General features: G+C 37.0%; 2 protein-coding genes across 2 annotated transcripts in view; one reads left to right on the top strand and one right to left on the bottom strand.

The window, feature by feature from the left end:
- LOC129746387 (centrosomal protein of 83 kDa) overlaps positions 1-25,000 on the top strand; it is a 59,453-nt gene that overhangs the window by 3,496 nt on the left and 30,957 nt on the right. The gene's annotated exons all lie outside the window — the stretch shown is intronic.
- LOC129746388 (protein preli-like) lies at positions 2,304-8,490 on the bottom strand. The gene is made up of 4 exons (XM_055740024.1): positions 8,398-8,490; positions 8,013-8,289; positions 4,112-4,325; positions 2,304-4,056 (listed from the first exon to the last, which is right to left on the bottom strand). The coding sequence occupies exons 2-4, from the start codon at positions 8,102-8,104 to the stop codon at positions 3,721-3,723; spliced, it is 642 nt and encodes a 213-aa protein (XP_055595999.1). The 5' UTR covers positions 8,105-8,289; positions 8,398-8,490; the 3' UTR covers positions 2,304-3,720.

Below are 25,000 nucleotides of genomic sequence, written 5' to 3'. Positions count from 1 at the left end.
GGATGCGTTCGAGGACGACGTTAAGGACGTGATCATGCCCCTCTTGAGGTTTTTCTGCAGTCATGATGACTTCAAGACACATGTGAGACCAGGCTATCATGCTTCTGATGATACGCTGGAAAGCACCAGGGGCGAATTTAACTCCGAACGGTAAACTGTTGTTGTGGAACAATCCTCCTTGAGCGTTGAGTAGACCGGTCTACCAGAAAGCGATGACGGTACCAGCCATGGAACATTGGTCTTCTGACTCATTTAGCTTGATAACCGTTTAATCTTGGCGACCCTGGTTTAACCCTGTTTTTAGGCCTACGATCTTCAATTGCTTATTCAGAGTAGCCCTTGAGACGATCTTCCTGGCTTGTCGTCTCACTTTGGACGTGATCACCTTTTTGTATGCTGCCAAGCTGCTTAACCTAGACCCAATTTCCAGCCTCTACCATCGTTTCTAAGAACTGATTCGACAATATCATTCTTCTGCTGCCTCAGATCACCAAGGTGTTCAACATGATCCGCTTCAGGGCTGCCGTTACCACATAGACGCTCTCTGTGATCAAAGGGCGCGTCTGGCGTATTTGACGCGCCCTTTGATCACAGGTATACATCAAGCGCGTTTACACTTGATGTTGCACTTCTAATACCACAGCTGCCCAGCGTTGCCAGGAGAAATCCGTAGATCTACGTTTTTAAGCACTTCTACGGATCTACGGATCGTTTCTCGAAATCTACAGGTTTGGGCGGTTTGCAATCTGGCAATGCTGCAGCCGTCTAACTGACAATATTAAAGGTATTGCAAACGGCCAAAGTTACTGTTGCCAAGAAACGTTCTCCCTTCATTTCTTGAATTTGGCATCTCCTGATGAGGTCCCTTCTCTAGACTTTTTCATAACTCACCTCATCGATAGCTAGATACTGCGAAGTGTTCGGGTGAACTAGCGATTGTTGCCATTACTGTGCCGTTTCGCTGACAGGATGGGTTCCATTCTCACTCCGATACTTTGAAAAATATATTCTTGACAAATTGTGTTTTCTTCCAACGTTGTCTGACCCAAGCGGAAGTGATACCTCAATGGTCGGTAGGTCCTAGTATTGCCAAGGAACACACTCAACCTAGCCAAAGCTTCAAGTAGACTTTGTCCTTTGGCGTTCGTCTTAAGGGTACTATTTCATTGCTGGGCTCACTCGTTGAATGCCCTCGCAATAATCGCGGCATTCGAGCTGTGAGCTCTTCGACTCCATAATAGCGCCAGATGTCTCCAAAGTCTTATGTATTTAAACAACCAAAACGAGATTAGCTCTTTTCGTCGCTAGTTCATTTAAGCGCCTTCTATCTGTTTTCGGTTCTTTGTTATTTGTTTGGTCCAAATGATTTCTTAAAACTGAAATTAACAAGCAAAACATTTAACTCCAACTATGGGGTTCTCAAGGCTCTTATCACTTTTCTTCGGAAAACATCCCTGGAAACGTCTAAGTCCAAATGCTCCGAAAACGATGGAACGATTTCATTGCACCGATGAGGGCGCTGTTGGCTCCGTAATTGTTCATTCGAATGGGAATATGGTACAATTGAAGATCCTGATTCCTAAGACCACGGGGTCGTACACTAAGCGGGATAGCTCCCTGTAACGTGAGACAGTCGATCCGCGATGTCAGGAGATCGGCGACGAATGAGGCACGATGCAACACGTGCGGGCTTGAAGGGTATCAATGTCTATGAGGCGCCATCGATTTTCATAGCTTGGCAAGCGAAAAGGGTCATGCCAGTTCAGGTGTCTAAGGGCGTAACTCAAGAATCGCCGCTGGAAAGCCTCGAGCCGATCAACACCGTTCTGGTAGTAGGGGCATCATGCTGATGCGTATTCAAGAATGGAGCGAACAATGCTGCAGTAGAGGCTTTTCAGGCAATACACGTCCTTGAAGTCCTTAGCCACTCTAAAAATGAAACCGAGACTTCTGGATGCTTTGCCAATCACGTAGTTGTTGTGTGCCTTGAATAACAGACGCTGATCTAGGATGACGCCAAGATCATTAACGTGGTTCACATGTGCGATGGGCTCGTCTCCAAGGAAGTACTCCTTTGTTTTATTCGACTGAAAAGTTAGCATGAACCAACACGATCAAGGCAAAACAGCTTATTATGGGCTATACCACAAAGTATTCAATGAAAGTAGCTACAGAAAACGTTCTCATTTGTCACGAAACCCTCTTTGTTCAAATGCAAATAACAAACTTTTTGAGTTAGTTCCAAAGGTTTAGGAAGATCGACTTCAGGGATCGTTCGGATGCAATTAAACGGGGCTACAATCGAGCTTCTATAACGAAATTATAAAATGTATATTAAAATAATATTATGTCTTCCACGATCAATCGTAACAAAGGTTTTCTCAGAGTCCTGACACCCTAACCTCCACCAAGACCTCATGCGTGACGATTGATCGTCCACTAGAATTTACAAATTTTTGTTTAGCGTAACAGCGCGGGAGCTAACAATATACTGGATATACTATCGGCGTTTCTCGAGATACTAGCAGCTGGTTTAATGTTCTTCTGTTTAGTTACCATTTAATGTATTTTTCTAAGGTATTGTTTTTCATTGCTTCTCAATTTTCAACGTCATCTTCTGACTACCAGATTTCGAATTATTAGTTTGAAGGATAAAATCATGACTAACTCGGAGTTGAACTTGTACACTTTACAGTACCTATAAAATTTTTAGTAACACATAGACAGAACGTTTAGTGGATTGTGAAGTTCCTGGTTTTTTTTTCTCTTCTATTCAACGCTAGTTGATTTGAACAGTAATTGATTATCGGCATGGAATGATGCATACTAGAGCTACATACGTATATAGCATAAAAGTGTTTTGAATGGTGATTTTCTTAAGGTGCTACATCTGTAGGCCTTCTTCATCTATTGTAGGTTTCCCGGGCATCCCTGCGTTAATGGTATATGATTGAACAATTTCATGCATAGAGTCGAGAAGTGCATAGGTTAACCGAGATGCGGTGCTTAGTGTCATGTGAATCGTAGAACACCAGATAAAGGGTTTATAATCGGAACGTGCAATATTATTTTAGGTGAAATTCCAGTGTTTCAAAAGAAAACTGGAAAGCCTGGAAGCGAGTGGAGTTTTTAAAGCTAGACTCTTTTGTAGAAAGTTTAATCGAAGGCATAGCAAAGTTGCAAAAATTTAAAAAGTTGAAATATGAATGAATAGTACGTATCACACATTACAAAAATTGTATCGAAATGTTTTGTCAAATCAAACTAATAGGTCGTCACACACATTTCATCTGCTTCGAATGACTTATCTAGCATTCTAAATATATTAGAAGGTTTATTGAAGAAAAAGCTTGAACAACTCGCCCTCATTACACGTGAGATAAACTGGTTTAGCTTCTAAAATCCTCCTCCACATACACAGGTCTAAAATAATTTCTCAAGAAGTTTCGAGCTGCTTCTGCAAATCGTGCCTGCTTGTCTTTTTGTTTCTCTCTCTATGTCAGTGAAGAAATACTAGATTGAATACCGGTAGGATATTCCCGGCACCGGCCATCAACTTTCGCTACGATTTGCAAAACTGTATAATTTGAATACGCTACAACTAGGGAATTTGTGTCGGTAAAATCTTACACCTGTACAAATAGTGTGGTAAAACAAACCCGCAGAAGTGTGAACGGCGACGACGAAGAAGACGCCACACTAGGGTGGAGGGGGCTTGGTTCAACCCTTCACCGCTATGTTCTGCACAAACTGTTCGGCCTGGGCTTTCACGTGCTCCGACGCGTTCTTGGCGGCCTCCTTGATCTTGTGGCTCTTGGTGTGGTGCTGCTGGGCCACCGCGAGCAACGAGGCCGGATGATTGGGGAACATGTGATGCAGCACGAAGTTGAATCCATCGACCGTTTTGGCGCAGTTCTTCTTGAACCGATCCAGACCGAAGGCACGGATAGCCGTCGCAAATCCGAACACGGACGAGTCAACCCAGGCCGATCGGACAGCAACGGTTTTACCCGGATGGTCTGGAGATGCTCTGTAGGTTACCTTTTCAACAACGTTCTGAAACAAAACAATCATAAGTCGGTGACTCCAGAAGATGTTAAGAACTACGAACCATAATCTTGTTGAAGCCGATGTTGCGGGTGTAGGTGACCAGGACCCGTTCCTGCGGGTCCAGTACCGATTCCTCCAGTATGTTGACGGATTTGGCCTTGAAGAAGCGCTCGCCCCACTTCGGTACCCGGTTGGTTTTGGTCAGCAGCCGTTTGCTGTGCAGCTTGCCGTTGCGGATCTCTCGGCATACGGTGTCCTCCGAAAGGACGTGGGTGCTGGAAACGGAATGTATAAGATTGGAGGTTGGTTAGGATAGTTATTCGGGATGATTGCGAATGAACTCGGATCATAGAAAGGAAGCGGAATTAAATATTTCGTCAAGTCAATCATTTCGTCAATTCTAATCATTGGCGATTTTACAATTGCCGTTAAATCATTCGTTTCTATGCACGTACAATAGACTGCCCCAAATTTATATGGGAAATTTAAAACCTGTAAAATGTTATACGCTGCAGGCTAAAATTGATCCTGGGCCTAGTACAAGATCTCATGCCAAATTTGGGCCAGATCGGACCACGGGAAGGGGTCGCTCAACGAGCCTGAAGTTTGTATGGGATTTTGAGGCATTTTGTTCGAGAGGAACATGAAAAACCAGTTTTTCGTCAATAACTTTTGTCTCCCTCGACCGATTTCTTTCAAAAACGGATTTTCTTAAAGCCTAAATTATCACAAATATTTCATCTGAAGGTTGCATTTCAATTGAAGTTAAGATAAAAAAGTTATTAAGCTTCAAAAATTGGTTAACTTTTTTAAGGGTGATATTCATCACTTTTTTAATGAGGCGAATAAAGTCCGACCAGAACACTCAATAGGGAATGCATGCCGTTTCGTTAAATAATGACCGATTTTAACCATCGTTGTTGCGCTCGATTGCACTTTTTAATATTTTTCTAATATTTGAGTTTTGATGATATTCACTTGATAGTTCGGAAAGAAGTAAGGGTGGAAAAATGCTTGACAATTGCATAACCACAGGGGCTTAGGAACATGACTGGACGATTTGTGATGTCAATAAAAAAACAGTTTTTCATCAATAACTTTGGTTCCCGTCGGTCGATTTCTTCCAAAAACAATGTTTCTAAAAGCCTAAATTATCAAAAATATTTCATCCGAAGACTGCATTTCGATGAGAGTTTAGATAAAAAAAAGTTATGAGGCTTCAAAAATAGGCTAACTTTCTACGGTGGTATTCATTTACTGTTGAGGCGTCAATATGTTCGACCGGCCCAACTCATCAACAGTGATAAAAACCATCCTTTAAGAAAAACCGTTTTTGAAAGAAATCGGCCAATGGAAACCAAAGTTATTGATGAAAAACAGATTTTTCATGTTTCTTCCGAGCAAAATGTCTCAAAATGCCATACAAACTTCAGTCTCGTTGAGCGACCCCTTGCCGTAATTCGATCTGTCCCAAATTTGGCATGAGATCTTGTACTAGGACTAGAATCAATTTTAACCTAAAGCGCACAGGTTTTAAATTTCCCACACAAATTTGGGGCAGTCTATTGTACATATATCCGCCTTTGGGCGAGGTTTATGTTTCATCTTTTCTACCTAGCGCAGAATTTTTTTTTTCTCAAAAAATCTATTCAGAATTATTGTTATTCTTAGAATCAACCGCCAACATTTTTTTTAGATCGAAAAACACATGGACCAACGCTTTATGATGCCAATGAAATGATAATTTTTCGAAAAAAGGTCCTTTTATATTTTTCTCATGTTTTTATTATATTAGCTGTAGCTTTGTTTTGATACAGAATGAAGGTTGATATTGTTAATTGATTTCAACAAAGTATTTTATTAGGTTTAGAATGAATTGTGTTTAAGTTTGAAATTTCTTTTTTTAATGTACGCACTACGTTTCAAAGAAATTTATTTGAAACTCTGTTACCGTGCATGCTTCGAGAAGAAGCAATAATAAAAAAAGATTTTGAATAACTTCACGTGTCAATCTCATTATTTTTTGTAATAAAAAACACTCTAAACATCTTTTAATTTAAATTTATCTTTTAATTGGCATCACAAATCGTCCAGTCATGTTCCTAAGCCCCTGAGGTTATGCAATTGTCAAGCATTTTTCCGCCCTTACTTCTTTCCGAACTATCAAGTGAATATCATCAAAACTCAATTATCAGAAAAACATAAAAAAATGGAATCGAGCGCAACAACAATGGTTAAAATCGGTCATTATTTGACGAAACGGCATGCATTTCACATTGAGTGTTCTGGTCGGACTTTATTCGCCTCATTAACCTTCCCATGCCGTTCGCAAAATATCCGTTTCCAGGAAATTTGAGTTGTAGTTTGATTTCGTTCTCCTGACTGTAAATGTTAACCGATTTTGATGATATTATATTCATTGTGTAGCTAATTTGTTCTTATTACTCAAAATTTTAAAATAAAGTCGATATGTATTACCAAGATATCAGAAACTGGTTCAGAAAGTGAAAAGTCCGAAAAATCAATTTTATTTTTAAAATGCTCATAACTTTTGACAGCTTTTCTGTATTTAAGTGTTTCATTGATGTTTGAAATCGTCAAGAATCCATCTATCCGACAGTGTATAGATATGTTGGGGCCCAATGAAAGTTTTGACCGCTATCTCAGATTTTCCGGTAGAAAAAAATCTAACTTTAAAAAAACGATATCCAATTTTTGCTTTGCTTAGCTGTATTTCATTTCCCAATGAACCGATTTTCAAAACTCAAATTTCAATTTTTTGACGTTAATTTGATCATTATTTTCATAGAACATACTTGGTCTGTCAAAATTCCAAGTTCTTCAGTATATTGGAATGATGATAAAGAGATTTTAAATGTGCGCTTCGGGTCATATTGACCCGAACGGCATGGGAAGGTTAAAAAAGTGATGAATATCACCCTTAAAAAAGTTAACCAATTTTTGAAGCTTAATAACTTTTTTATCTTAACTTTAATTGAAATGCAACCTTCAAATGAAATATTTGTGATAATTCAGGCTTTAAGAAAATCCGTTTTTGAAAGAAATCGGTCGAGGGAGACAAAAGTTATTGACGAAAAACTGGTTTTTCATGTTTCTCTCGAACAAAATGTCTCAAAATCCCATACAAACTTTAGGCTCGTTGAGCGACCCCTTCCCGTGATCCGATCTGGCCCAAATTTGGCATGAGATCTTGTACTAGGCCCAGGACCAATTTTAGCCTGCAGCGTATAACTTTTTCCAAAGTCGGGTCATTTGGGGCAGTCTAACGTACAATCATCATCTCAAGTGTTGGATTTGGTTTCATTGAACTCATATTTCTTATCGAGGACTAATTCAATAGAGAGTATCACTCAAGTTGAGTTTTCTAGTGAGCCCGACATTTACAAATTTTGGCCTAGCTAAAATATTTGGAAATAATTTTTTAAAGTTTATTTTGAGGGATAGAATAGTAGTCACCGGCTGAATGATTTTTCTCTTAGGACTCTCACCACTGATAACTCTCACCAACTTCAATCACGATTCTCTGATCACTTATTCTAAACGTAAGGAAATATTGCAAACTTCTACAAATTAAAAACAGCTAAGAAAATAAATAAATTTACGTTGTGGTTCGAACGCTTATTATTCAGAAGACAATCATCCGGTACAAATGTATTCGCCCTTCTCATTCACATCAAGTGGAATATCAATTGACTCACAGGCAACAAAAATTACGCGTGCTAGCCAAATGGGCAGAATACATCTACACTTGAAAATTATGTAATTACTATATGGTGATCGTCTACTATTAGCCGCAACCCACATTCTCAAGGCGTTTGGTCAAATAGCAAGGAAGGTAAGGATCGCGCAAGAAAAGCTGCAACGCGGCGAACGACATTGCCACATGCAATTCTATAGAAATAAAATTGAACTTTGGTCTGGGAAAAGCGGCAGGGGCTCACCTGAACGGGTTCGGGTACCGGTTCCAGAAACATTGGGTCACCTGCTCCCAGGAATAGTTGAAGGTGGTCATGTTCTCGTAATACTTGGCCATGGTGGTTTGAGTCTCGTTCGTTCCACTTCCGGTAGACTGCAACGAAGGGATCCTCGGATTTGCACTACAAATCGGTACCAATCCGGCTCACGAAATCAAAGCTGCAATCTCGCGCAAAAGAAGACCAGCGCAGTATCGCTTTTCGTTTTGACGTTCCACACGAGACTGACTTTCTGTATTTTTATCTGCAATTGGTTGTCGTGAAAAATATAAAATAATATTTTTTGCTCCTGCAGCAGCACCGAAAGGGAAAAATTCAAACGACTTTAATATTGTTAAAACAATCGAAATACCTTAAATTTTGATTAGATAACAAGCTCTGTTTTCGCCCAAACACCAGAGGACTACTTTCGAGACTGTTTGCTCCCTGATTCGTAGCTTCTTCTTCTTCTTCTTCTTCCTCTGAGCGAAGTTGTCTTCTGACAACCTCAATTGGTGGCCCAGTAACAGAGACTATATGGCCATTTTCGTGAGCAACTAGCCAGACGGCTAGCAGCTGTGCTTGGCAACGGGATAATTATTGGTATCTGTACCTTAGTTTTGTTATGTTGTTTATAAGTTCAATCTAGCTTTCTTGACAAAATCAGTAACTTCTTTCAACAGTTCTTCATCATTCAACTTTAACAAATCGGTTAGACTATTAAATTTAAGTTCGGATGGATACTTGGATCTCAGATTGTTGTATTTTGGGCAAACTAATATTGAGTGCTCTGCTGTTTCGGGCAACTGGCAAATATCACAGTCACCATCGTCTTCAATTTTCATGATGTTCAACCAAAATCGAGAATAATCATGCCCTGTCATCAATCGATTTATCAGACGGATTTGATTGCCTTCAAGATGCTTTTTGTCGTACCACGGAATAGGTAAGTATTCGGGATAGATTTTTCTAAATGTTTTTCCTTTTAGATTTCCATCTGCATCACTGTATTCAGCATACCAGCGTTTTGTTTTTTGGAGTGCCTCAGTTTCGAACTTATGGAATACGTCCTTCAGCAACAGCTGGTTTTGAAGAATTGGAGCGTTGTTTGATAGTCCCATGTTTGCCAGTTGATCTGCGATTTCGTTCCCTTCGACATTCACGTGACTGGGAATCCACTGGAATGATGTACCAAATCGTTGTGCAATCTCTAAGGTCTCTACAAGTAAGGCTGGTCCTATTGAATCATCAAGCGTTTTTTCTAGCATGGTACAAGCAGACATGGAGTCTGTGTAAACAACTGCATCTAGTATATTGTGTTGTTGTATACAAGACATAGCGTTCCTGATGGCGATAAGCTCAGCAGTGGTGATGCTTGTTTCATCTGTAAGACGGTAATAGTACCTACTGTTGGTACACTCGATGTAAATTCCAACTGCACATCTGTTGTTGCTTTTGGAAGCGTCTGTGAATAGCCGTCTGCGTCGGTAGTATTTTTTGTTCATGGTGAATAATACTAGTTGTTTCAATATTTTTGGATTGATGTTTCTTTTGGCAAGCTCCATTCCCTCTAGTTGTGTTGCTATTGTGATGTCGGTTGTTTTATTGAAGTTTACAATTAATGAAATTTTATCGAATGTATTTTTGTTTTTCATGTAGATGTGTTCTTGATAGCTGTATCTACCCACTGGTGCCGCGTCTTCATTCAATCCACGAAGCTGGCATGCTAAGATGTTGTTTCTATTTATACATCGAGCTATTTCCTTGCAAGTTATAACTTCTTGTCGCAGATAGAGCGGTTGTTGGCCTGATAATGCAATAAGTGCATTCAAAGGAGTGGACTTGGAGCAGCCAGTTACCTTTCGAAGACATTGGTTATTGACAACTCTTATTTTATTTTGGTTGGTCTTGCATGTATTGTTTTGAACTGCAATGCCATACTCCATGACGCTTCTCATAAGAGCAGTGTAAATGTTTTTCATTGTTTGTGGGTGTGAGCCATTTTGTGATCCGGATATTATTTTCAGCATGTTCAACCTATCAGTTACCTTCTTAGTGATTTCTCGTGTATTCGCTCCAAAGTTTAATGAGCGATCAAGAGTGACTCCTAGATACTTGTGAGCTTTCACCGTTTCCACTTGAGACCCTTTTATTTTTACATCCAGTATTTTATTCGTTGTTTGGAAAAATATTGCTTTCGTCTTGTCAGGATTAATAGAAAAATTCAAGGTATCTGCCACTTCCACGAAAGAGTTAACGTATTCTTGAGCATTTTTATTAAGTTCGTTTAAGCTTTTCCCTTTCACTAGAATTCCGAAGTCATCGGCAAATTGGACTAGTGTTACTTCAGTATGTTCAATGCGATGCAAATCAAGTGTGTAAACGTTAAATAACGTCGGTGATAACACATCACCCTGTGGAAGACCTTTGCAGATAGTTCTACAGACTGTAGAGTCCCTGGTTTCTAGATAAACTTTCCGATTCATCAAGAATGAGAATATCCAATTTCTTATGTCTCCAGATACACCCAAATTTGAGAGCATATCCTCTAATTTACAAGGATCTACAGCATTGAAAGCATTGCTCAAATCTACACATATGAGGGCTACCAGTTTCTTGTCTCGCTTGCCTTGTTTAATGGAGTTGATCACAAAAGACAAACAAGTGGTCGTGGACATATTTTTTCTGAAACCGAATGACGTTGCTGGTAAAATTTTTCGTGTTTCCAAAAATGTGTTCAGGTTTTCTAAAATTGCACTATTAACAATTTTTGTGGTTGTTGGTACAAGGCTAATTGGACGCTTCCCTGATGGTAGACTTTGGTCCTTTCCTGGCTTTGGAATTGCTACAATTTTAATTGATTTGAGACTATCCTCGATGTATCCTCTTTTCCACATTTCATTTAGATCTGCAATCATGTTGTCGACTACTTTTGGATTAATATGTCGTAACATCTCATACGTAATGCGATCTCCTCCGGCAGCTGAATGTTTCTTCTTTTTAGCAAGAATCCGGTCCCAATTACCTCTGTTTAAAATGTTTTGAGTTGTCAGCGGTATAGGTGTTTCTAAATATTGAGGATCGTTTTTCCCAAAGTGGAGATCCAAAAATTCTTCTGCTAGTTTCGTATCATCGAACATAATGTTGTTTTGTTTTTTTATTATTTTCTTACCGGTCAATCTTCCTATTTTGGTCCATAGTTCCTTGGAGCTCATAAAAGGGGTCAACTCATTGGGAAGCTCTTCGAATTTTTTTTTGACTTCTTCTCGTTTTCTTCTAAGAAACACTGACGATTTTTTCTTGAAATCCAGAAGGTTCTCAATATTGGAGAGGGCGTTGAACTTTTTTCTCGCATCACATTTTTCTTTCCATGCCTGTTCTACCTGATCAGTCCACCAAAATTTCGGTTCCCTAGTGTCTTTTTTTCTGTGTTCTTTGCAAGTTCGTTTTATAGCAGGGATTAGATCTTTTACTGTTTTTATAACGCTCGGGTCTAGCTTTGTCATTGCCTCACATATTTTGGTTTTGTTGTAAATATATTTGTTTTTTGTATGAGCCGTATGTCCTACTAATGCTTCTATGACCATATGATGACTACCAATGCTAAAATCTAAGACTTTCCACTGAGTCGAGGGAGCTAATTCTATTGAACTTAGTGTGATGTCTATTGCAGATGACCTTGAGTTTAATTGTATGGGGATGAATGTACATGATCCGTCGTTAGCTATTAACAGGTTGCTGTTGTTTATCGTATCCATCAAAATCGTTCCTTTTCGATCGCAGTTTTCACTTCCCCACACATAGTGGTGAGCGTTGAAGTCGCCTCCTAATAGCACTTTTTTGTATTGCCTAACAGAATTAAAGATTTTATTTATGTCATCCTCGAATTCTGTGTTGGAGATTGAAGGACTCACATATATAGACAGAATCACCAAATCTAAGGGTAGGACTTTAACTGCACAAGCCTGTGTCCAATGACAGGTGTTTGGCAATTGGATTTTTGTGTAGTTAAAATTGTTATGTAGAAATATTGCCGCTCCTCCGTAGTTGTCATGTCTGGCCTGAGATATCAAATGATAATTATGTATTTGATATCGGCTTGAGCTTTCGATATTTTCATTAATCCAAGTTTCTGAAATTAGAGCTATTTCATATCCACCACAAATAAGGGTTTTAGAGAGTTCTGATTTGTGTCTATCAAGACTTTGTATATTGCATTGAATTATTTTTACAGTGCCCATTTTTATTTTATATTCTGCAGTATGAAATAACTAGAGTCTAACATGTTTTATTGAAGTTACTGTTTTTTCATGAAGGTGTTACTGTTTTATTTGTCAAATATTGAATTAGCTAGTTTAAAATACTTCTGTGTACAGATTTTGAACTTACTTTTTACAGATTCCTCGTTGCCAAGCTGTTGAAGAAAATCAGCATAGAAACTCATCAATGTTGTTTGAGTTTGCTGGCTAGCAGTCATCTCCGCTTTCTTAGTTGCCATTTGTAGTAGATGGTCCCATTTTTCCTTTTCGTCTACGCTGATTGGATTTGTTGGTGTACCAAATAGTTGTCGCCCGTCACCTGCTTCCTTGACAATGTAGTTCCGGTCTACCGTAGTTCTGTCTGCGTTGGTGTAAGTGTTTGGTCTCAATCTCTTTCCACCAATTGGTTGGTTATTTGTTTTCTCGGTGTGTAACTTGATTGCCGGAGTTATTTTATTTCGTTCAATGTTCGTAAGCCGCCACTGTTCACGTAGGGGATCGGAAAAGCCATGTTGCTTTGCGGTTATCTTTGCGTATGAGCTGTCGATTGTCGGGAACTCCTCCAAATTTTCCAATGGTGCGTATGTATTTTGAGTCCATATTGGGTACTGTTCAGTTGCTTCCAAGAAGGTTATTGCTCGTTTTGCCATAAGCGCTTTGATGTTTTTCTGGCGTTGTTTTTCTGGACATTCTTCTTCCTGTGTAAGATGATTTGCTGACTTACAGTGCGCACATTTGATGGGGTTATTGCACGTCAAAAAGTCCTCATGTTTTTCATGTTGCACTGTACACCGCCTACAACGTCTTTTGCCTCTGCAATGTTCGGTTCGGTGATTGAATCTAAAACAGTTTTCGCAGATCAGCAACTTTTGTACGAATGGTCTTACGCGTGTGGAGCAAGCGAATAATCTAACACGATTCGGGAGCTCGTTTGATCGAAATGTTATGCTGATCCGATTGGCGGGAACTGGTTTTCCCTCAACGAGTCTAGTCAATCGTTTGACACTTATTATAGGCACCTCGCTTTCCAAGTCCGCTTTGATCTCTTCAACATCGATTTGAGGGGGAACTCCGACGATCACTCCACTGACGCATACCAAGTGTTGCGGTGCATATGCTTTAAAAGGACTGGTTTGGCTCTTATTAATTTCCTCCATGAGCATATTTGCCATTGCAAAACTGTTCAAATAGACCATTATGCGATTACGCCCTGATTGTTTCATATCTATAATATGCCTCCTATATTTGTCCATTTTCCGTAATGTGGAACCGACAATGAATTTATTTATTCTTCCATCATCTTCTTCCTGTCGGAGCTCAAAATAAATTCTATAAGGCGCCGCATCAGCACAGGTGTAGGTTATGTTGACTACTTCTTTTCCATTCTTGCCAGTGTTCTTCTTTTGTGCGTTTTGTAACTCCAAACTTGCTGCTCCATGTAAATCCATTTCTTCGTTAAGTTTTTTCGTTGAATGGCTCCGATTTGGGTCAGGTGGATCCGCCATTTTATTTTTCCGCCACGCCAGCGGCGTCTTTCTTTTTCCACTTAAACTCTCACTTAACACGCTTTTCTTTCCACTTCTATTACTAAATTCACTATCCTTCTCAAAAAGTCTTTAAAAATCAATTCTTCCACTTTCGAAACGCCTATGTAAAGTCCGTTTAACTACTTCCGATCGCAAACCAAAACGCGTCTTAACAACTCAACGAGCGCGAGCCGAATGGATTCGTAGCTTATCACCTAAAATTTTGATAATTTTTATCAATTTAATTCGCGCAGAGACAAAAATCCATAACAAAATATGCACCAAACTGAAGACAGGCACGGATATTACTCACACATAAGCAGGCGGACGTGTTTTTCCGTTTTTTCTCGATTGTTTTGACGTTTTCTTTTGACTGTTTTGTGCAAGGCAGCGTTGCCAAAAGGTTTTGATTTGTGACGAAAACCATTGGCGTATCATTATCTGAGATAATTTATTTCATAAAATTCAATCAGAATTTAAAGATTAAATCAAATTAAAATTTTCAACATAAAAACAAAATTTTCATTTTTGAATATTAAATTTAAAAAAAAAGAAAATGAATTCAGATTTTATTTTATTCTCTCCTATAAAATTTGATTTAATCTTGAAATTTTGATTCTAAACCAATAAAGCCGATAAACTACATACATCACTAACGGTTGTAAAAATTCTTCATCAGATATTCTCAACTTTTTAAAATGATTTTTAAGAAAAAAACCAAGAAATTTCCCTTTTTGAAGTCGACATTTTCCTTTCTCCAAAGGATTTTTTCCACCGCGTGTAAATAAAATAATCAACTAAAGTCAAAACTAAAGACCAATTCACTATTCGACTAAGTCGCGTCGGTATTTTTGGAAATTATTCGAATTCCAATGAATACTAATAATTAGATTTGATAATATCTTTTTGATAAGAACTTCAAAATTAAAACTTAAAATTCCAGCGATTAGATTCATAAGAGCAATATTTTTGACTCTTCGAGTGTTTCTCTTCATGTTATCGCTGAATCAAAAAGCTTGAAAATTGTGACTGTCACTTAAATAAATTTTTTGTCTTTTTTTTCTTCAAATATTTTAGGAGCTTTTTTTGTATACTTTCATTTTAAGTGAGAATTATTTTCAATGTAGAAAATCGAAATAATGAAACACACGGTAACCGAAGTTACTCTGTTCTGTATAAAAATCCATACAGTTTCGACAAAAGTGTCTCCACTTAGTTTTAACTTTGGGCGCTTTACGCAGAGCGTGAGCAAAAAGCTTTTATACATTTTGAGCTTTCAGCCAGTTAGTCGATTCTGTATAATTTGACATGGGGATGCCCATGCATTTTCAAAATGTTTATAAAAATGTAAAAATAAATGAAATTTCTCAAAATATCACAAAAAATAATTCTAGTGCGTAGAAATATAATCTTTATTGCCAATTTAAAAAACGACAAGCCACCTCGGTGTCGGAATATCATTTCATATTTTTATTTCAGCAGCAAACCTCACATGACTCAAATCGGAACTTTCAACGTCTGAAACTGATTAACGTCCATGTTGCCAACGTCAATGCCAAAAGGGAACGAAGGATCTGTAAAAAGAATTTAATTTAACTCGTTTAAATTGTAAAAATTGTATTTTTTTACAATACAAACTGATTATTGTACTGTACAATAATCAATTTGTAATGTAAAAAAATCTCAAAAAATTTGATTCTTAATTAATAAAATATTTCTAAACTAAAATGACTTAGCGCTGTCTTTTGGAATTAAAATTACTATTCAGAAACATTTACAAAATTCAAAGCAATTACAAAACTTCTTAAGCGATCTTTGAACGGTGACTTAAACTTTAGGGTTGTTCTAGTGTAGCTTTACAAATTTTTAAAATTTTCATGTTGCACATTGACTGACCTGAAAAATGTTATCCTTTCTTGTTACCGCTGTAGAAGATCCACATGGAAGGACCAAATATGCGTAAGTCGAAAGTTATCCAGCAGCCAACCAGAATCGTTGGGATTATAGTGAAGGCCATCGTCAGAACCAGTTTCTTCTTCCAAACTGATCAGACAGGAATGATTATCGCGATCTTGGAAGCTTGCTCCGGCGGAACCATAATGCAATCTTGATAGTTGGAAAAGTTGTCCTGGCAAACAGCTTACATTTGCTTTCATCCCATTTCAGTTTTCTTAAATTTTCATGCGGATTCTTGGCAGTGGTTGGTATTTTCAAACGTTTATGCTGCAATTCGAAAAAAAACTTGAATGAATGAAAGCAAAAAAAAAATAAAAATGGTTTTCTTAAACAGGAGAAATCGAACAATAAGGTTTATCTACCAGTTGTAGTCAGAATATTGAAATTCTCGTAACTTACCAAACATTGAATATCCGTACAACCAACACTGATCAGCTGCCTATCGACGTGAAGTTTTCCCGTCGATCTTTGTAAATTGACCAAAGCGCCCTTTCCAAAGGGATTGATCACCGAGGCATGTTGAGCTGTTGTCGGTACTTCTAGCCACACCTTTGGGTCGCCCTATTAAGAATAGAAAAAAGATGGTCGTGGGGCTCTTTCTTCCAGATACCCATCGGATGATAATCGTTGGCATCCACCCTAAAATCGAACAATTAGATACAAGAATCGTTAAATGTTGAGAAATGTACCTTTTACGAGTAAACAATAAAGATTACACCAACAAAAAAAACGATTGAAAATAGAAACCATCACAACACACGCGGTTTGTTTTCTTGTCTTTCCCGCAAAAAAGCTCACAATTTGCTTTGAACATCCCTTCTCAACAGATTCCAACAACAGCAAACTTTTTATACAGAGCTGAATAATCGAATTTTAGTTCGCATATGTATATTGGCAACCCAAAACTACTCAAAATTGAATTGGGGATATTCAAATTTTGAGCAACAACCGACTAGTTATTTTGAAGGTGTAATCACGATACATTTTATGAATAAGATACACCGGGGTAAGTGGGGACGGTTTTTCGTATAGTTCAACTTTAAAAAATCATTAAAAAATCAGCAGTGGGTCAATTTTGATAAAATCGCGTTCAATGTGGTGCAGAACATGTTGTTCACAAATGCTGAAGAGATGAGCTTGATAGACGCAAAGCGAAAAAAGTTATCACGTAAATTGTTATGGACTGCTGGTGTCTTCACTTACCCCGCTTTATGGGGTAAGTGGGGACGGTAGATTTTCCCTTTGATTTCTCAGGAAATTTTCAACAAATTTGTGTTTTTTTGGTTGAATACGTTACTTTATTGCTCGAACCGTCCGAAATTTTGAAAAAAGTTCATGGTACTCGTACTATTTATAAGGCATCTTACAATGATTTTTGTGTGTAATCCGATATTATCGAGAATATATACTTATTTAAGAAAAAACAAGTAATTTTCCCAATTTTTCATGATCTGAATGTTAAATAAAGCTAAATTGTATTGAATGAAGAAGAGAAAATTGAAAAAATGTGTAAACATCTAGTATTTATAAAGCCGTCCCCACTTACCCCAGGTAGGGTTTGGAAACAAAATTTTAGATTTTTGCAAATAAACCCTTTTTTCTATATTTTTAACCGTCGTTTCTTTACCTAATTGGTTGTTTCGAATGTAAGGATTGTTTCAATGTAGAGTTTTTCGTCAAGAACCAGCTAGTTTACGAGAAATTTGCGATTGAAAAAGATGCACATCAACTCCACATCGTAGTTAAAAATAGAAAATTTACAAAAAGTCACCGTAAACATCCGCAATCGTCGGAACCGTATCTCTTTTACAGTTATTGGGTAGATTACAAGTAAATTTAACATTCTGCATTAAAAGTTTGCAAAAATAGTGGACAGTATTGTTTTAATAGCCACCGTCCCCACTTACCCCGGTGTACCTTAACTCAATTTTTCCGTGCAGGGAAAAAAATCCCTGCGTGGATCAGTTGAAGTTAAATCATACATAGATTTCAGTTCGTTTGTGTACTTTTCCTGTATTTTATAACACAGGTTATAAATTAATTTATTCTATTGTGATGTGCCAAAAAAGTTATTATTATTTCTTTCTTTGTCCCTTTACCATTTTCATTCTAACAATTTGACCAATTCTTTTGACATTTGGAGACGTGGCTCCAGAGAGTAGTACAGGATCTGGTTGCTCAGCTGAAGTGGCGTTGTCGTCTCGTCGTGTTTTTTTTCTAAACTAGCGAAACTTTTTTCCTTGCATAAACAATACCTGATAATTAATCAAGAGTCGAATATTTATTCCATCAGTTGAAATAGAAAGTTATGAACTGGCAAAACCGTAGGCAACCTGAAAATCCAAGGTCAATTGTTATTTTTAATTTTTTTTTGAAAATATTTGTTCACAAGGGCACGTTCTTACTAACTGAAGGACTTCATGAAAAGAGGAAATATTACAGGACTGGTACATTATTTTTTTAATAGAAATTGACAATGATCAGTAAGAAAAATATTTTTGTATCGAAATTATTCATTTTGCATGTCATTCTCTTCCTAACTCAAAGCGCGTTTCTGAGATATTTTAATTTCAATTATTGCTGTCACTATTCATTAAAGGGTTTAGAAATAACTGCACTTCTTTGACAAAAATTTTAAACATTGAAAAAAAAAATTAAATAAAGGTTTTAAATCAACTTTTGTCAAGGCCTCAAGTAATTTTGACCCCTGCGAAAAAAGTGATAGAAGTTTCCTACTTATTTGATTACTTTCTCCAATTCTGACGGGAATTTTAAAGAATTTTGAAGAAATTCCAAACCAAATTTAATTCAAGATATTTTTGAGAGCAAAATCAATACGCTTTGCAGGTTTGATCAAATTTGCTAAATGAAATAATAAACTAATAACCTAAAATACAATCTTTGATTCGCAATAACTTTTTGGTTTTAAGTCCATTCATGTTGCAGTCTTCGGGTGAAGTCTTGTAGGATTTATGAAAAATGTTCATTAAAAGCAATCAGTCAATGAAGAAAAAAGTGTTAATGAAAAACCAGTATTTTATGCTTCTCTCGAGTAAAATACCTTAAAATTCCTTTTACGCTTGTTTAATTCTTCCTATACTAAGATTATAATCTATACTATAGAACACTGTGGTTCGTTAAATTATTCAAAAATGCAAACATAGGTAATTGTTTTAGTAAAATAACCATAACTTCTTCAATTTTCAACCGATTTTGATAAATGTCCACTTAAAATCTTTGTTTTGAATTGAGATTTCTGGTCTATAAAAAATGTTACCATCGAGTTCAAAACTGTCAATGAACAAAATTTTCTCTAGAAAAAAGAGTTTTTTTATCATTTTTTTCTAGCATGAAGTCTTTCCTGGTTTGCCTAGATTTCTTAATATTATTAGCTAAATCATGAAAAAACTCAAATTCAAAGTTTTGTGTCCAAAAACGAACTTTCAGAGTTGATTAAAAAATGATTTTTTTTAAATTGTTGATAAGATTTAAACGCCGCTGATGTGATTTGATGAAAAACTTAAATTTCAAGTAATTTTCTTCCACTTCCCTGTTGCGTTTTTGTATGTCTAGATTTGGTTCACATATGCCCTATTTTTCAAAATTTTACAAAAAATTGTTCGTCCTAGTAGAGCAAAAAATAGAAAGCACGGTTTATATTTAAATTAAGGATCATCGTTCTTTTTAAACAGCTGATTTAAAAAAAAATCTCTCAAATTCGGCCGTCATCTAACTCGATTTCAAATAAGCATATTCAAACTGCTTCGCACCTATTTCGGCATGTTTTGCTCTCGGGGGCCCGGCCCAATTTTCCTAGGGGGAATCCCTAGATTTTTTTTTATTTTAATAATTGAAAAATCTGTAGCTGTTTGAATACTTGAAATTCTGATTGATTTATTGTAAAACAGGTTATATTCCGAAGAAATAGAATAGAATAGAATTAAATTTCATCATACCAATATATAAATTCGAAAACAATGAGAAAGCCGGACACTGAAATAGCCAAAATGAAGTTAAACATTCCAACTTCATCTGGGAAATACAACAGTAGCATTAGGTTAAAAATAATCAAACGAGATTTATAATATAGAATCGCATGAGGAATGCAAATGCAAATTCAAAGATCCCAAGGAAAACATAAAACTTGTGATCGCATATGCAGATTCGAAAGATCCTGAATAAATATTCGCTCTCACAATAAAGTATCAGTTAAAAAGGCAAAGTCAAAACTGAAAATCATAATTCTTATTGAGAAATATAGTTTTGAATATATGTACTTGCATAAACTTTAAGGTGATTAAACCAGCAGAAATTGAAATGGTTCATAACTAAGTCTGGATTATGTTTCACCAAGTTTCATATTTGGTTCTGATAGCTATTAGAGCAAAACTTTCAATTTTTTTTCTCGTCGGGAGTCCCCTAAAGCCGGAGGAGGGGGGGCATTGAAATTACCCCCCCCCCCCTCCCCCCTTCCATCCGGCCTTGGTCCTAGGAATTCATTCTTCTTGTTGATAAACGCCCTAGAAGAGACACGTCTTCTCTTATGTCCTTTCAGTAAGTGGTAAGATTTTTAAATTTAAATTTTCAAATGGATTTATTGCGATTTTTTTCTCGCGCTAGACTTTGCTCACAAAAATTTCGTCAGTCTCAAATTTCGCTCTACGATTTCGCTTTTTTCGCTCACCTTCATATCCGTACACCTCTTGAAAACGAGAACAAACTGATCACAGCAATTAGGTCATTAACAACCAAAACAAACAAAATATTTCTAACAATCATGGAGCTTTTCTCCCAGCGCAATTTTAAGGTAATTTTTAAAGTATTTTATAGTGAAATTTGGTATTGAAATAAACTTCCTTTCTAGATCAAGAGGTTCAAATTTACCACGAAGAAGTCTTCCGTGAAAGACAGTCAGAGATGGACCCACCAATAAATTTATTCTATTGAATGTTGTAAGTTCAAATATAATTAAGCTAAAATAGTGTTTTTATCAATTTTCATACTTTTCTAGTATCAAGTATAGAATAGCTGAAATGCTCGAAAGTGTTCTGGGTCTAATTATGGTTATGACTATGTATGGGTTGGGGGAAGGAGATGGTGATAGTGGTGGGAATCTGTTTTCTATAAATGCATTTAAGTCATGTGAAGATTACTGTTACTGAAGATTACCAAAAAATTAAAGAACTGAAAAAAAATTATTATATTACAATAATCTCCTTAAATTTTCATAGACTAAACCAATTGGAGATCGCAGCAATCCAGCTAGTGAAGTAGACAATGTGCAACTCGAGACCCCATACACCCAACCCTCGGGTAGTGGTCATATCACCTCTTGTCTGCAACTCCGATTCTCTACCTCCCCGTGGTACTAGCTGGGGTGCGAGCAACCTTAGCGGAGATCGGGTACCCAACCCCGGTGGATGCTTTGGTCGCATGCAGAATGAGTTAGGGGGCTTCGTGCGCGTCTGTTCTCCATGTTAGGGGCGGCGTGCGGAGTGCAACAACGTCCTGGTGGTGTTCGGGACCCAAAACAGCAACATCACGACGGTCCTTCTGCGAGATAGTGGGGTTAGCTGCGGGCCTTGCGAGCCTGTGACTACTAAAAAAACATAAGCAACGAATAACGAACAACAAATTTCGGATGGAAATCGGCTAAGACCCACGCGACGAAAAGGGACAAGCGATTGGAAACTTGGAACAATAAATAAGCAATCCTTGCTCGAGACCGGACGTTGTTTATTTTGTAGCTGCCTTTTTCTTTTGTGATTTTCGTATCTCGTTTTAGAAAATATGAAGAAATCAAAATTGGTTATTGATTCAAGTTTATTGTCTTTGTACTTTCTTTGACTTTAAAGTGGAGTTTTGAAGGATTGAGCTCCAGTAACCTGCTCCGGATATTCAGATAAGTGGAATTTATCATCATTTTTAACTAGTAACATTTTTGAATTTACAGCAATTACAATAAGAAGAATTTTGACAGCTAAGCAGCAAAACATCAAATATTTCTAATTTTCAATATAATATTTGTTTTCAAGTTGAGGCACAAGAAAAAAAAACAACGAAAACACTCATGTTCCTTAGCTAAACTGTAAAACGATAAAACTGTTAATTTCCTAGCTTCAAAACAAAAGATTTTGAAGTACTCTTAAGCCTCTCAGCTAAATTGATCGTTTAAAAATCATTTAATTTAATCGGTGAATTCACTACAATAGAAGTCCCTTCGAAGTTGTAAGAACTAAAATATGAGTTAATCGAAGAATTGTCATGCTTAAAGTTAAGACAAAAACAAACAGGAAAACTGGGAGGAAAGTGATAATTTTCAACTTTATGGGCTTCTTAATCTGCCGAGCAGATTTTATCAATTTTTGTACACTCAGGTCAGGCAAATTCTAATTATAACCTTCATAAGATACGTCTTATGAAGCGCTTTTTAGAGTGTAACAATATTTTTCATAAGAGTCTTATGAAATTCTTTCAATTGTCATACGAAGTTGTTATGAAAAATAGAAAAAAAAACGGCATTGTGAAAAAACAATGAACACATTCATTCCATCAGTCATATTTTAACCGTCAAACGAAGTTGGGGAGGTATCAATTTTATTCTTCTAAAAGGTAAGTTTTAATGGAAGCTTATTTTTTGTGAACATATTTGTAATTTGTATTTGTTTACTTTTCAGCACGATGCCCGGCAAAAAACCCAATGTCAAAGAACCGGGTGCGGCCGAACAACTTGTTTGGAATCGAATCGGGTATTGATGTGGCTGATGGCGACTATAATTCATATAATTGCTAACAAATTAGCCGAACAATAAAATGAAAGTTTTTAACATCAATTGTTTCGAATTATGTTCATCAAACGTGACATATTCTGTTTTTATAAAACACTCTTATAAAAAGCAACAACCTGTCATTGAAGTAGGTGTTCATCTGCAGAATTCACTCGCTTCATAAGACAATCTTATGAATTTCAATGATTTTCTTATGGCGCCACTTCATAAGAGAATCTCATGGCATGTTTTGGAATATATTTTTGAATTGTGACCACAACGTTCAGTATAAACGAAAATCGTTTGATGGAAGGTGTTCTAGGTTGTCATAATAAATCGTAAGACCTGAAATTTTCGAAATTGGGACATTGATAAGGTAGGAAGCGCCATTTTTATTCGTTATGGGACTGTTATGCGAGCATATTTGAACCTTTTTCAAATCTACTCGCATAACAGTCCCAAACAGAATATGTTTTGCTCACCAAGCTACTTCCTAAGACTTTTGCCTAGGAATTTTGTTTGTTGTAATTCCGGCGTTCTCGCTATCCTGATCATGATCTGATGAACTCTCAATGGCTCCCAAAGAAAGGAAACCCCAAGCATTAGCAGATGTGGAAAATTCGAAATTATTCGTGAAATTCAAAGCGCATACAAATCATTTGCTTTGCAGTCACAAATTTTTTCCAGTGAATTTTAACCTATTTCCAGAAGTTTTCTCTTAAATGAAATTATCTAAAAAACAAACGCCAACAGAAATAATACAAACTTAGCTTTGCACCTCGGAAAAATGTGAATTTTGTCGCCTCGAATATTTTTTCACGAATGGCTGGTTTGATATTTTGTATTCTTTTTTTTTTCTCCGATTTTAATTTAATTTGATGTTGTAACTCTGCCTTTAGACGTGGTTTTCTGATATCAGCATGAAACTGATGCCAAACATTATTTTAAGTTCCTTTTTCCACAGAATGTTTCAAAATATGTTAATTTAATAATCCATGCTGATTGCAACTGTTGGACAAGCAGTTGTCAAAAGCTACAGCTAAGAGAAACTTAAAAACATGAAAATTCTGTATTTTTTGGAAAAATGATGTCAAAATTATTTGTCCATGTGTTTTCCGGTTTAAAGTAGCTATTGCCAGTTAAGTCTAAAATTGACCAGAAAAGAAGAAATTTAGACCCCAGACAAAAAAAGTGTTGAAATTAAGTTGTTAATCTCATGTTGTTATGCAATTTTAGACAAAATTTTAAAAAAAATATTTTTTGAACGATATACTCTTTCGTAGAGCTCAAGTTGTGATCGATACTACACCGATCAGGAAATCTGAATTGTTTCTGTTTGTAATATGTGTCCTCTATGTTCACTTGACTCTGTAATCAATTTGTTCGAAAACATCAATATCTGTACATGTACCCTAGAATAACATTAACTCTCTCGCAACACTAAACATAACGCCGAGAGAGTTCTCACATAATAGTGTAGTAAGCCATTTTAGATATAAGTAGAATAGATTGTAACGTTGAATACTACACACGGATTTTTCACTTCGCTAATAAATTAGTAATTAGTCCAATAAAGCGACTTTCAATAAGTGCATCCGAAATCAAGTGATAGTAGTAGAACCGCAATCGAATTGCGAAGTGTTTTCAACACATCAACGTACACCCCCAAGTGCAAACGAAATCTTCCCCCCGAAGGGGCGATCAGCTGCTGTGCCATCAATTGTGCGACTCACCTGGAGTTCCTGTGTTGGTGGATGCCGTCGACTGGAGACGGAAAGAAATTCCCCGAAATCCGAACCCCCCCATCGGCCGTGCCCGAACATTTGGTCCTTCGCAGCCGGATTCGAGGACAGAAACACATCAGGACCGGCAGAGGAACAGGAAAATCGCCATCTTCCGAGCGCCATAGCAGTTGTGGTTTGTACGAAATCAACACCAAGGTAGGCCAGCTTTGTGATTTTCTCACTTAGGAACACTGTTGTGGCCTATTTTCACTTGGCCAACGGAATATTCCGCAAATTTTGCGCTCAAACTAACCGACACGGATTGTTCATCACTTGATTGATGATTTGTTGTCGGATCAAAACAAACGTAGAATTACACTGCAGTACAAGTAGTTTGCAACACAGTACAGCGCAAAAGTTTTGCAACAAGGGAAAATCAAAAACTTTTTTTATATAAAATTGCATTTTGTGGCTAAAGGTCAGCTCTGCGGCGAATTGCAAGTGCATCTAGGGTGGTGCACTCTACAGTGTCGTTCAAAATTATAGCAAAACTTAGAAAATTGGAAGTTTTGATCGAAATTAAAATTCATTTTGAGTGGTCACTGAGACACTGAAGCATTGCTGAGACGCATTGATACAAGTTGCTAGACTACAGTATCGTTCGAAAGTATATCAATATTTCAAAAATAGGAGTTTTGGAAAAAATTCAAATCGCTTTCGGATTTTATTTTGTGGCGAATTTAA

The sequence above is a fragment of the Uranotaenia lowii genome, chromosome 2, assembly GCF_029784155.1.
Source record: "Uranotaenia lowii strain MFRU-FL chromosome 2, ASM2978415v1, whole genome shotgun sequence".
Lineage (NCBI taxonomy): Eukaryota > Metazoa > Arthropoda > Insecta > Diptera > Culicidae > Uranotaenia > Uranotaenia lowii.
The sequence above is the reverse complement of the archived record's forward strand: the minus strand, read 5'-3'. Positions and strand labels throughout refer to the sequence as shown.